General features: G+C 46.3%; 1 protein-coding gene across 1 annotated transcript in view; it reads right to left on the bottom strand.

Annotated features, from left to right (window-relative positions):
- CSTF3 (cleavage stimulation factor subunit 3) overlaps nt 1–13,595 on the bottom strand; it is an 80,381-nt gene extending 66,786 nt beyond the window's left edge. The window contains exon 1 of the mRNA XM_019551331.1: nt 13,445–13,595. Within this exon, the coding sequence (XP_019406876.1) occupies nt 13,445–13,474 (30 nt within the window). The 5' untranslated portion in view covers nt 13,475–13,595. The remainder of the gene's footprint in view (nt 1–13,444) is intronic.
- Nucleotides 13,596–14,719: the final 1,124 nt, after the last annotated feature.

The following is a 14,719-nucleotide window of genomic DNA, read 5'->3' as shown; positions in this document are numbered from 1 at the left end:
GGGGGGGGGGGCAGGCAGCTGTCATCCCCAGTGCACTCGGCAGGGGACCCAGAAGCAGACCAGAAGCACTTCCAGTCCACTTGCTGACTGCTGCAGAGCACGCGTGAGGGATCCCCCCCCGCCATGCACCCCAGCTCAGCAACTGGTGCCTCCTGGGTCTGGGTGGGGCGGGAAGCACCTGGGGTTCCCTGTGCGCTTGGCAGCAGACCTAGAAGCGGATCAGAAGCATTTCTGGTCCACTTCCAGGTCCCCTGCCAAGCATATGGAGCGCCCACCCTGTGCTCCTGCAAGACACTCCATCCACCCTACCATCTCAGCATTCATGAGCTGCGCCTGGTACATCAAGGTATGCAGGAAAAAAAAAAAAAAAAAACACACCACACAAACCACTTAAAGCTGCATCTATGGCCAAACGGCAGATTCTCCGCATCAGCATCGAATCTTCAGATTCGGATTCAGCCGAATCAACTACAGCCCAATTCACACACCCCTAATGCACGCATACATTTGGAGCTGTATCCAAAAAGGCAGAAACTCTCCTGTTCTGTTACGTGTGAATGAGCCAACAACAATGCAAACATCTACCTCTCCAACTTTAACACTACCTCATCTAGGGTTAAAAATAAAGCAGTTCTGCTCAATTTTAATTGTTCATACATAACATAGAATCTAAGTACACCCCAGGGAATTACGCAATTATGTGCCTGTATAATTTTGCAGCATAAAACATGACTGCACAGTCACCTAATATCATGCAATTCCCTGGGATGTAGCTGGTGTGTGGAAAGGGGAACTCCTGGTGGCAGGAATGGGGGATTGGCATGGGGGTATGTGTAGGGTTTGTGGGTGAATGTGCCCCCCCCACCACACAGTGCACAGCCTGTCTCCAGCAGCAGCAGCAGGCCCTCAGGGCACTCCTGGCTGGGGCAAGCAGAGCCCTCGGCAGTGCATGGCTCCAGTAAATCCTGGGGGCTGCACATGGCTCCTGCCTGCAGTGCTACAAGCCCCACACTGGCATGGAGCTAGCCTGGTTTGGTCCAAAAGCATGCACCAGCAGGCTGGGCCAGCTCTGTGCTGCCATATGCAGCCCCCAGGATTTGCTGTAGCTATGCACTGCTGGAAGGGCTCTGCCTGCTCTGGCCAAGAGCACCCTGAGGACATGCTGCCTGCTACTGCCACCAGCAGTGGGGGCTTTGTGTGGGGGAGTTGGAGGAGGGCATGCAGCAGTGTGGGCTGTGCTTGGGGGGAGGGGGTGGGCTGCAGCAGGCAGAGCATGGCATATGGCAAGGGAAGCTGTGCTGAGGGACTTACACCCCCCACAAACCCTATACACCCCCCCCACATGCACTTGAAGTATCTGCATATATTTCTAAAGAAGGTTCAAATAGTGTTATATTTAGTTTAATTTGTAAGAAAAATAAAAATGTACAATTTTGATTTTTTCTAAACTTAATTCTCTGGGATGCATCTAAAAGCTGCTGCCTTTGCAATGTGACAGGGATGTTAGCTCCCCTTTTGAAACATTCAAATGCCTCTGTGTCTACATCCTTTACTGTATTGCAATACACCACCAGAAGAATTTAGCAGTCTATGTAAACCAGCTAACATCCCTGTCACATACCACCCCACCCCACCCCTAGCATAGTTATTCAAAAGAATACAAATTCCAGGTAATATTAACAAGTCTTGAACCAAGAAAAGAACAGGGACTCCTGCTAAAACCATCTGCGTAAGACTCTGCAAACCCCAAATGGAACACTGCAAGTTCCCCAAGTTGACTAGAAAAACAAACACATAGGCTTGGCAGGATTCAATTTTCATTGCTAAACGTTGATTTCACCTCACATATGCAGACCAATGAAAAGAAATATTTCCACTGGTAATAACTGAAATGTATAGAAAGAGGATACAAGAAAAAAAAAAAAAAGAATCTGGGACAGGGTAAGGAAATCTAGGACAGGGTGCATGAAAATGCAGGGACATGAAAAAGCTACCTGACTACATATTTGAAACACAGTTCCCAATTTAAGCTAGGAGCAAGTTACAAATATTACTAATACACAAACAAGGACTGAATTAATGATAAAGGAATATATTACAAAAATTCTATGCACAACATATTGCAAATTAAAAAGGAAGCTGTGTAAAACCTTTGGAGAGGAAAGCTTCCAAAGCACAGACAACTGAATACTAGAAACTTTATCTAGAAACAAAACACGACCGAATATTGAAGTTGAAGTCAAATTAGACTGCATTAACAAAGATATTTTTAAATCAACAATTTACTATTCAGAAATTGTTATTTTGACAACACTATTTTTAACTTAAGCCAACTAAAATTTGTTAGTCTAGATCAGGGGTTCCCAACCTGTGGTATGCGTATCCCTGGGGTATGCAAGATATCTTTGGGGGATACGTGGGAGAAACTATAAAGGTGGAGTTCATTTTCATTATAATAATAAACTGGCATTTAAGGGGTTAAAATATAAAACATGCTGGTAGGGGTACATGGGCAGCTGGTATATCTGGAAGGGGGTTTGCAACAAGAAAAAGTTTGGGAACCTCTAGCCTTAGACTACACAAGCATAAAGAAAAGATATTGCGCTATTTTTTTGCCCATGGAGATTAAGGTTGCGTTTACTTCCCAAGCACTCCATGATATATTGCACAAGCAAAGCTCTTCTGGTGTAGGTGGACCAATGTTAGCAAAATTACTTTGTTTCAGAGTACATATACTATTATTACCCACCTACAGAGCAAAAGGCTATGTCCATAAAACTACAGTTTTACCCATACAACAACATTCACATTAAATGGATTCTGGCAGCACAGCTTCATCAGTAACAGACCACTTCTAAGGAGGACAACTTTGCCAGCAGAAGGCCCTAAAATATATAACCCATGTCTCTAAACTAGTCTGTAGGCTGATGGCTGTACCACAAACGCACAATCCCAACAATGTTGCACTATTTTTAGGAAAATGATGCAAGACCACTCTAAAATTTGGGTAAGAGAAGAAAAACAACCTCCACTGGGTTTGCAGCTGGGTGTTTGGGGGCGGGGGGAAGGGGTATTTTCCTTGCAAATAAAAAAATAGCCCAAGTCAATTTGATTTTTTCCCCCAAACAAAGCAAAATTTCACACATCCAACACAAGCTGCATAGAGCATGTATGTAAATCAGTCCACTACAGTAAGGTAAACGGATTATATACGGTACACTAATCCAGCAAAGCTGAAATCAATGGATTGTTCTGTTTGGTACTTGGGGAGTGTGTGTGTGGGGGGGTTATGCTAGCTTCAGTGAAGGCAGTTTCAAAATGACATACTACTGCCAAGTGCTGGAATGGCTGCTGCAGCCATGTAAATCCAGGAAAAATGCCAAAAGGTTATTCGACTCCTTGTACAGTTGAGAGATGCAGACAAGATTTCAAGTACCAACTACACTTCCTCATTTGTGAAATGATACCGGTACCTAAAATGTTGTCCAATACCATACAACTGACCAATTATAAAAAAAGTTGTCATAAAAGTGATTAAAGGAGCATTTAAAAAGGCACTATCTGAAATATTGTACCCATTATAGTTAGAATCAGAGTATAGAAAAGATTTACTTTTTTGCATGATGTACAACTATATATAATCAAGTGTCTCCTGTATATTCAATGTAACCCTATCCAGAAATGGTAATGTAAACTTTTCACCAAGTTATTCCACTGTATTTCATAAAATCTATCAGACGTATAGTTTCAGCCATGCTTAATGTCTGCAGTTTCACAGTCCAAACTGGTCAGTTACCCTTCTGGTGTGCTGCTTTGGTCTCTGACACATTACATTTAATACCAGATTAACAAGTTAATCATGCCTTAAAAATTTGTAATTGGCCACATATGCAAACCAATTCAAGGAGCGATAATGCAATAAACAAGCTACCAAGTTATTCCCCATATAACAGAACACATGTGGCTTGTTTGTATTATGCCTTAAATTGAAGGTGTGGCCAAGACCTGTCAAAACCCCATGCAATGCCCAGCTGGATGGCACAGGGGTTCTGACAGGTCCACGTTTATGGGGAGCTGCTGCAGCCCAATACCAGACTTCCTGTGTACCGGGGGCCGTATAAAATCTATGGGTCACCCAGCCAAGTAGCATACAAGATTTCGACACATCTAGTGTAGCAGGGCAGGAATACACAACAGCTGGAAATAAAGGATTAGATTCCATCACATCTTAAAATCTGTCAGGGGCCTTTCATACTGAAAAGTAGAAGGTAAGAATCTTGGTGAGGCATATACTGTAAAACCACAATAACTGGCAGTGACAAGCAACTGTTTTATTCAAAACTTCTGTAGTTCTTCCAAATGGCTTGCTCTAAAGACCCTTTTAAAAAGGTTACATAACTTCTGAACTCAACATGAGTCTGCAAGAGACGCCAAATGCTACACACTAAACATGCTCCACTATGTCCAGTCACCTTCATGGAAAATAGGAGGAATATCTACCTCTGCAACATCAAAGAGCAAATCTAACAACTTACTATTGGTTTTTGTGAAGGAATGGATTTCACAGAGCATAAAAAGATCAGAAGGCAAAGTGTCATTTCAAATTTATATTTGGTGAAAACATGTTTGGCCTTTTAAAACTACCTATTTTGAGGGGACATCAACTTAAACAGTCAATTTTAAGAGCTGTTTTAAGTTTCCTTAAAACCACTTCAAGTAATCACTGAATGAAGACTACACGAACAAGGATAGGGAACCTACAAGCAAACTACCAGATAGTTAACATTTTCAGATTTTAGCTTTCCATAATGATAACTTCAATTTCACTGTACCTTACTATTCATTTACCACTGAAGATGTTAGCGGGGCACAATTCATAGTCCTACACAGGCTACAAGGTAGGGTTAAGGCCACTGACAGTATAATTAAAGCAATAAACTAGCTTTTCAGTCACTAAATGCTATCCTACACAGTTTTTATGACTATGTACACAGAAAAGGTTTTTTGGTATAACTGGTTGTAAATCAATAATTCATACCATAATTATACCACGAAAACATTTTTATTTCTAAGAAAGGGAATATATAGAATAGATGGGTTCCCCCCACTACTTCATACATACTGAACTAGAAAAAAAGGCACTCACTCCAAAGTACATTTCCACACAGACAGCTCTTCCAGATCACCTACAGTACTTTAAATCCACAGTCTACTGTTCCAGGATAGCCGATGGTATGGATAAGCCTAACTCTGCTGTCTCAGTTAAATGCACATTACTTCAGGTACGGACTGCATCCCCACAAAACTGGAAAAACATCTCCTGCTTGTACATCTCTGCAAGTTGAACATAGTTAAAACTATACCACTGTTCACACAATTCAGAACTCAACTAATTTAAAATAACTGAAATCCCCACTTCTGCCTTCCAAGACTGGGCCATGATGGGTCAAGATACTGTTTTTGTACACAGGTCATAACCAAAAATGAAACCTGCAGGCAATCTAGCCCAATCCTACACCAACAGCTCTCTCTCACTCTGTATTTTGATATCCTAACAAAATCTGTCTTTAAATTAGCTCAAATTAAAGGCTCAAAATTTATCAACTGGAAGGCTATTCCAGATATCTCAACACTGTATCAAAACTGGGACCTGGTTACAAACAGTTTGTTTACTTATGACACCAAATAAGGTCTGCATAATCAGGCCAGAAGCTTCAATACTTCACATACCCATTCCTCCAACTTCGTCATCCCATCCAAAGGGATGTCACAGTCCCTCATCCCATCCAAAGGGAGACTTCTGTGTACTTGCCTTTCAAATGCCTCACCTACACAATTCTACAAGTTAAGGTTTGCTTTCAATGTTACATTTTGTACAAAATAGTTTTCCGAATTAAATAGTATTTCTGGCTCCTTTTAAAAAACAAGCTAATAAATTTATTAAATCTTGCATGCAGAATCTATTAGTGAAGGTTAAGCAAAGCAATTCTAGCTGTAGTAGGTTTACTAGCATTTGATCCACAGGCTGCTGAATGCTTGTTAAGTAGGGAAGCAACACAGCCCTGCATAATCTTAAAAAGATTCAACTGTTTGCCAAACTATTCTTTATATTATTGTCCAGAAGAACAGCTGCAAAAGTTTCAATCATGATGATTAGGTTTCTGTATGGTTCTCAACATCACTTAAACTGAGTATCAAACATTCACCCTCAAAGTAGTGAAGGATTCTACTTTACAGGTGGGGACCTATACAGCACAGGAAGGCTGACCAACTTGCCTGAGCTCACACACAAAGACTTCTTAGACTGGGAAACACTCCAGGTTCCAAAGTCAGCCCAGTGTCACACAACCATTTTCCTTTTAGGTCTCCAGTACATTAGCCTGTACAAGATAAAGGGAGGCACAGTTCTTCTCCAAAAATTTTACAGTTTAAATTATATTATAAAGGAAGAGTGAGGAAGAGCATAACAGGAGCAAGAACCATAGAATCACACTCGCACAACCTGGGGGTACTTGCATTTAAAAGCTTTCAAAGTATCTGCCACAGTTAAACATCCACAAAATTAGAGCTCTTTAACTGTTTATCTAAAGTTATAGAATGACTCCACAAGAGGCAAATATAGGTAGACTATAGGGTAGAAAAAAAAACTTACAGGTAGGGGTGCACCAATAAAGATTTTTTGGGCCAATATTGATGGCCCATATGGCTCATTAATAAGTCAGCCAATACCAATATTCAGCTTGGCAGCTTGGAGAGCAGCATTGGGCTGGTAAGTCTGTGGGGGGAGGGAAGAGGCATGGGAGGGCAGATCAAGGCCCCTGCAGTGAGGGACAGAGTGGGTCTGAGGAGATGCTGCCCAGCCAGGGCAGACCACAGGACAGAGCCACAGGCAGTTCATCTGAGGGGCATGGGAACAGGGCTGTGGCTCCCACCGCTATGTGTACCCCCTGATCTCTGTGTGGGGCAAAGGCAGGCTGGGGCCAGCAGTGACACCAGGCTTTTCCTGGCAGAGGGCTGGGCCAGGGTTGCATTTGGGGCAGGCAGCAGCAGTGCTAGAAGGGTGGTTGAGGGGGTAAGCTATGGTGAATTTTGTGGTGGCTGTAGCCCACCCCATAACCCCCCTACCCCACACCGCCACAGCCCTCCCCAAGCGCAGTCCCGGCCCAACCCCCTTGCTAAGAAGAGCCCAGTGCCACCCCCCGCGGCAGCCCACCCTTGCCCCACACACAGATCCAGGGGGGCAACAGGATCTGCCCTCCTCGCCCCACATCCCCTGGACCAGCCTCTCATGGCCCCCTCCTTTGCCACACCCTGGCAAGGCAGCACCTGCCCCTGCCCCACTCCCTCCTTCACCACAGAGGCCTTGATCTAAGCCCCCAACCCCTTCCCACCCCACACCCCCAATCTACCAGCCAGACACTGCTCTTCAAGCTGTTGGGCTGGCTGAGTACAAGCTGTGGCTCTGCACATGCACTCAACATTATCAGCCACATCAATCAGCCGTTTTTGGCTGCTGATAACGTCAATTTTCCTTTTATTGGTACTGATACAATATGGACCGAATAATCAGTGCACCTCTACTTACAGGTCATTTTACCCACACTGATCCATGCCTAAAGGCAATGTGAAAGCAAACAAATAAGTTTGTAGTAAAAGAAGGCCATTTGACAATCAAGACTAGCAGCAGACAAGAGATGGTACACAAATGCTGAAATGGATTTTTCACCAGCATGTTCTGCATGCTGCATAAGCCAGCTGTGATCCATCTCATAGCCAGCTCTTATTACAGAGCATCAAGAATACACTGAAAACATGATACAATCCAGCACTTAAGAGTAGCAATTCTTAACCAGAGCATCTTGGCACCCTGGGGTGCCCTGAGATGCTTTCAAGGGTGCCACAGGTCCCATCATGCAATATTAGTACTGTGAAGGAGGTATGCACACCTAACAAGATAAACCCAGATATTTCAAGTAGGAATTCACAGTGTTAAACACATGAACAACAAGTGCCGCCAGTGGCTGGGGGGGCACGGCAGTGCTGGTAGTGGCGGAAGCATAGTGGCAGTAAGCAGGGAGCCCCTGCAAGCAACCACAGCACTGTTGGGGGGGGCCAGCAGTGGCAGTGATCGCTGACTGCCCACAGACATCACTGGCGGGGTCGGTGGTGGTGGGGGTGGCCAGCAGAGACCACCCACAGGTGCTGGCAACACCTTTTCGTAGGGGGTGCACCACCATGCTCAGGGGGTGCATGTATGCATCGCCAATGGTTAAAAACATTCTGACCTGTAGCAGGGAACTTAGAAAGACCACAACAGAAGAATTGCTTAAAAAACAGATGAAAGCTAATAACTAGCATTTTCTAAAAGGTACGTTAATTTAACAAGGGGTACCAGGAGTCTAAAAAAGTTAAAAACCACTGACTTAGAGGTACCTGAAAGCTAAGGCACAGGGGAGGGCAATTATTTGGGCCCATGGGCCACGTAAGCAGTTCTGGGGAGCTGCTGCAGGACAGTCAGTACCCACCCTATCCACCCCCCCACAACATAGCCTGGCACCCATGCACCCTGCAGCTCCTTCCCACCACCAGCACACAGCCCAAGACCCAACTCTGGTTCACACCACACCTGCTCCAGACTCACCCAGGCTGGAGCGGACCAGCCAGAACCCACTGCACGGCCCAGATCCTAGCCCACTCCGGATCGCAGACCCATGCTGAGCAGCAGCTGGGCACAAGCTGCTGCCCAGTGCAAGGGAAAAGTGGCCCTCACCACTGCCAGTTCCTTCTTGCTGCAGCTGCCCGGAGCCTCCAGGCTGCCCTGTAGCTCCTCTCTGCCACCTTCAAGCCACCTAGCAGGGCAGCAGTGCAGAAAAGCCACAAAGTAGCCCAGGCACAGGTTCCAGCAGCTGCAGCAAGAAGGTCCTGCTAGTGGTGAGGGGAGGGGCTACTCTTCCCCCACACCAAGCAGCAGCTTCCGCTCAGCCACCACTGTTCCTGCTGCTCAGCATGAGTGGGTGAATCTGGACCAGGCCAGGGTCAGGGCTGTGCTGCAGGTCCCTACCAGTACCATGGGGCTGGGGCCAGCAGTGGTGGCAGCCAGAAGGAGCTGCTACTTTCCGGGCTGCCAAGAAAGGCGGTCCAGCTGCAGAACCACCCCACCCCAGGTGGCAGCAGGGTGTGCCATGGGCCAGATGGCACCTGGGCCAGGTGGGACCAAAGGACCTGCTGCAGGCCAGAAAGTCTCTCTATGGGCCACTCCTGGCCCAGAGCATAGGTCAGCAACTCGCAGATAATGAGCTGGATCTGGCCTGCCAAACCAACACATCAGTTTTTCAGTGGCAGGGGGATTCTGCAGTATTTGCACTACACACATTCCAGCAGCGTTTCAACACCATGGTAAAGCTGCAGGGGCAGTAGCCACCCTGGGACTAATTTTAATTATTTCAGGCCACTACTCAGGCATAGAGCAATCCTGTAACTACTCTATAACCTCCAAGGAGGAGGTAGCAAGTCAGCAGTTAGAACACAACCTCCACCTAAAATCAGGAAGGTCTGATTGTTCCTCCACTTCACCTCAGTTCAGTAGAGATGGGTTGCAGTTGAGGATTATCAAATTCTTTAAACTGGGAATGAGAAAGGAAGTATAGCTGAGAACACAGACATGGAAGCAACCATCCCAAAAAGTAGGAAGACACAAATTTGGCAGGTGGGAAAGTTACGTTATTTCTGTTTTTAATCTCAGGTATCTTTAGTTTTGAAATGTATATTTCTTTTATTACTGAAATGGTAATCAGACATTCTACTTTGATCCAGACGACTGAAATAAAACCCTATTACATTCTCATCCCATGCACCACATTTACCTACATACCCCCCACAGATCTTTTCCCAAGATAAGCCTTCCGAGGTCGGGGTACTTGACTTAAGCAGGGAAGCTGATTCTCTTTGTTGAAACTGAAGCATAAAGACACTGTTCTGCAAGATGGCTGCCAGTTTCTCTGGAACAGCAAGCAGGAGGGGCAGAGTCCAGCTATAACCCTTTCACATCAGCTCAAACTGGCAGCAGTTTTTGACTGCTCATTCTGGAAAAGTTCTTCTTCCCTATATCCCACCTTCCAAAAAACAAGATGCAGGTCTTATTTGGGGTCACGTGAGAAAACTGTATTCAGAAACTTGGAAGTGGCAATCATAGACACAGATAGTTCTGTTCTCAAAAATCATTCCAAAACCCTATGCAGGTGCAAACACCTAAGCAGCAGTTAACGTTTTCAGAAACAAAATGGACAGAGGCATTCAAGTCATCTACACAATTTTTTTAAATCTTATCCAACATGCTGAAAAAATGATACTCTTATCCTTCAACTAGATTCACAGGAAAAATCCTGTTTTTGCACACTGCCCCACTGAACTATGTTGTCCTTGATAGGACAACACAGGAAACTGGTGGGTACACTAACTTGGATTAAGTTAAACCGGGGCGGGCAACCTATAGACCATGCACCACAAGTGGCACACAGACTCTGTGCGAGGTACACAGTAACCACTTGGGAGATAGGGTGAAGAACAGAAAGAGCAGCAACAATTAGGCTGGGGGCAGGGACGGATATGGCATACATGCCCAGAAAGTGGAACTCTGTCAAGTTAACCGACCATGACTCAAAAACACTTAGAATTAAGCAGAATAAGGAAAAGATTTTATTACTAACCTTCAAGACAAACTACATCTACCAACTTCAAAACCTTACATGATTTAGGTCATAAATAACACTCAAACTACACACGCGTAAAAATCCAATACATAAATACAGGAACAAGCCTCATCAATGCTAGACAGTTTTAAGAAAAGATTTTTAGTGATGCATCTAGTAGCTGAACTGGTTTGAGAGCTAGTGTAGACAAAAATTCAGACTGTATTTTTACCATTGTACTGTACACACTTCTCTTGCTAGAAGTAGTCAAACTTGTGGTGGGTCCAAAAGGATTTCTTTTCAATGATTCTTTGAAACATACCATGTCAGTAAGTTAAGAATGCTCATTCAGGACTTGGGCTCTATAGATACTAAATGAAAATACTTTCCCTCTTATAAAAATCTCACTTTAAACTAAAGTTGATAACTTCAACACACCTTCCACAAGGAATAATTTGTGAAATTCCTTTAGCATTAAAACTCTTCATCACAACAGTTCCTAAACTAGGGGTCAAACTGAAAGTATGGTGACAAGCCTCACCGAAATTCAGCTGGAAAAGCTGGTCTCACACTACAAGTGAAGTTGCATACCTGGAAAGATTGGAAGCCATTGCTTTGTGGCATGGTCACACGAGAACAAGTATGCCAAGGTGGGTACCTTTAAGAACAGAACTCTCTTCATTGTAAGCACAGTTTCTTAACAGTCTTGTAGTAGAAGAAAGAGATAAACAAGTCATGGCCCAGTAATACCATGTTTTCTTGCATGCAACAGACTTTTCCCCAAAAACATCAGCTGCTGGAAATTGGGGTGCATGTTTTAAGCAAGAAAACATGGCAACAACAGCTTCTGAAGAATGAACCTCTGAAGGGGCAAAAGTAATGCTGCTCTTAATGCACAGAGGGCAGCACAGTAAGTATGTGGCCTCCCCGGCTGCTGGCTGGAAAATAGGAACCTCCCCTTCTCCAGCCAATGAGGCTTTAGTTGCAGAAGCTGGGACACTTCCGTATTTCTTTAGTGGTGCCAAAGTAGAGGCTAGGATCAGACCCTCAACTAGCCTGGCAAGTGATGCCTACTACCCACCTAGCTCTGCTTGAGAAGGGAAGAGTGGTGCACCCTGAAACTATAGGATTAATAGAGCAGCCTTGATGTTTTTGCTCCACCATTACTACAACTACCCACGTTTTCCCTGGGAGGAGAGAAAAAAACTATTACTCACCTATATTTTCAAAGAAAGGGTTTTTTCCAGCCTTTCAGAAGAAAGGCAAGCATCTTATTTGGGGACATGTTGTATATCAGAAAATACAGTATTGTGCCTTCTCAGGTTAAATTTCAGTAATGATGTATACACATTTCACAATTTAAAAAAAAAAAAAAAAACTTTCGGAAACAATTTTGTTAATTTTTAAAGGAAAAATCTTAATCGCTCTCCTGAATACCAAAACATAGTGGGGTACTTAAGTAAGTGCTATAGGAAAAACTGCCCCAGACCCTGCCTTGGTACACAGGGATGTGTGGGGAGAGGGCTGGGAGACAGGAAGCTAGAAGTTGGCACTTCCAGTTTGCCCTGGGTCCCCAGTGTATCCTTACACTACTGTTAAACCATTGAAATCAGAATTGGTACAGGAGCACTAACATCCTATTACAGCAAATTTTACTTCTTGGAACCATTTCCCTTGTGAACAGATTTAAATGTGAAAAGCACTGCACTGTGAAAGGGACAAGATGAAGTCTGTTACACCGCCCTGCCAAAAGCCAACTGCCTTTGTTTTTTAAAACAGACCAGAATCTAGACACACCACATTTAAATAACGGATTTCCCCTGTCTGGCAAACTAGCGCCCCTACAAAGTGAGCGTGTTACTTAACACCAATGCTTGGTGCTTTACCCTCCGCTCTGGAGCAACAGTGGAAAAAGCTGACATAAAATTAGGCCATTTCTCTGAAAGTGTTTAGGTGACAGCTAACATCCTAACCCGCTAGGTTCCCTGCCCTCAATTTAATTGCTGCTTCAGAAAGCAAGCGTTTCCCCTCAACACGAAAATAAAGCACTGCTCTGACGAGGAAAGCCCCACCACACATTCAAATTAAAGCTACACAGAAACCAGCGATACAGTTGTTACACATTTCCCAGCACTAACTTGGCAGCTGGCTCACTCCACAGCCGGAGAGTTAAGGTGCGACAACTACTGGCACATGTGGTTAGTTCAAACGTACCGACCAGTTCGTGGTGTCAGATATCCAAATGTAGCAGGGGCCCTGGGGGACCTCTCTCCAACAACCCAAAGAAAGAAGTTTGCTGCTATTAGGAAAGGGGCATGACACCCGGAGTAGGTGGTGCCACATCTGGATGGCTTGCGGCTGGTTCACACACACCAGCCCCAGAGCTGCGGGGGGCAGGAGGGGGGGGGGGGGGGGGGGGGGGGGGGGGGGGGGGGGGGGGGGGGGGGGGGGGGGGGGGGCAGGGGGGGGGGGGGGGGGGCGTGCCACACTCCGAGGCGCTGCAACACGCATGAAGTGGGGAAGACTGAAGGCTGCCTGCACAGGGAAGGGGCAAGGAAGCGAAACCAATGCCTCTCTCCATTGCGTGGGCGGCATCCAAGCCGCCCCCCGCCCCGGTGCCACACCGGCTTCCCCAGCGACTCCAAACGCTGCGGGGTCGAAACCTGCCCTCGGGGCCCGCAGTCCCACTCCCGCCCACGCCTCGGACCCAGCCCGGCCGCGCCTCCGGAGGGGGGGGGGGGCCAGGCCGCGCTCACCTGGTCGCCAGTGCCTCCTTCTCCGGACATGGCGAGTTAAAACGGGCCCCACCCCCCCGCAGCGATTAAAAGAAAAAACCCTCTTTAAAAACCGGCTGCTGCCGTCGCCCCTGCCACCCCAGCGGCTCCCCGGACCCCGCCAGCCGCAGCGGCCGCCTGCAGCAGCCCAAGGAACAAAATGGCCGCCTCGCCGCCCCCGTCCGGCTTTCACAAGCGGGGTTGCGGGGGGGGGGAGCGTCCCAGCGCGTGGACTGCCGGGAGGGGAGGGGGCGCGCGAGGGCTGCTGGGAACCATAGGCAAGCAACCGGGAAAGGAAGAAGCGGGCGGAGTAACGTCAGACACACGCCACCCAATTCCAACGCGCAGCTTCGGTGCGGAAGTGATTTAAATCGCTGGGACTGTTGCTCCCCTGGAAAAGGGGTGGGGCTTAGAACCGCCGGCTCCCGGCTGCCCTGCTCCTGTCCCTTCAGCGCTCATGTGCGCAAGTACTGCCGGGTGTGCGGTAGTTACTGTATTTGTGCAAGACTTTGCACCGTGGTCTGATATACAACCACTCAGTAATAGTGTTCAACGTGCTTGGTACGTTTTGGAGGCGGCTCATTGATGGAGCCTATGCAAGACTCAAGTCCCTCTTTAAGGAGTCTTAACGACTTTTGGGCTTGCTGTCAGCACTTGCTTGCCCCAAAATAAATAAATGCTTCGCTTTTCATGACACGGTTCTTACTCACTCACTGGCACCTTGCAGTGAGCAATATAACGTACAGAAGAAAAAGACTTATGTGTATATTTTATGATGTACAATAGTTTTTCAGCAAATACAATCACTTTAAGCTACCAGTACAATGATCTCATATTTAAGACCTGGCAAGGGTGTTCTGGGCTGAATGGAGGCAGGAGCAGCCCCAGCCAGAGCAGAGCTCAGTGTTACCCTATCCGGTGCCCTGGCATTGTTCCTGGGGAGGCAGGACATGAAGGCACCCTCCACAGCTGTACCCAGAGGGAGGGGAGCTGACCACATTGCCCTCCCTGAGGGCTGCCTAAAGGAGGCCTCATGCAGGGGGGTTGCTGTGCACCTTCCCCACAAGCCCCCACAATAATGATGCATAAAGCGGTTCGTTTCTCTGGAGGCCACAAAAAATCACAGACACACACTCATTAGATGGCACAAAAGGTGTATTTGCAAATAGGGTCAGAGCAGAGTCAAAAACTCAGATTACTCTGAACCCACCAAGGAATTTTGCAGGCTGTATTTATCTTTTCCCTCCTGGGCATGTG

Source organism: Crocodylus porosus, unplaced genomic scaffold, assembly GCF_001723895.1.
Source record: "Crocodylus porosus isolate Cpor-Errol unplaced genomic scaffold, CroPor_comp1, whole genome shotgun sequence".
Classification (NCBI taxonomy): Eukaryota; Metazoa; Chordata; order Crocodylia; family Crocodylidae; genus Crocodylus; species Crocodylus porosus.
Note: the sequence above shows the minus strand (reverse complement) of the source record. Positions and strands in the feature narration are given on the sequence as shown.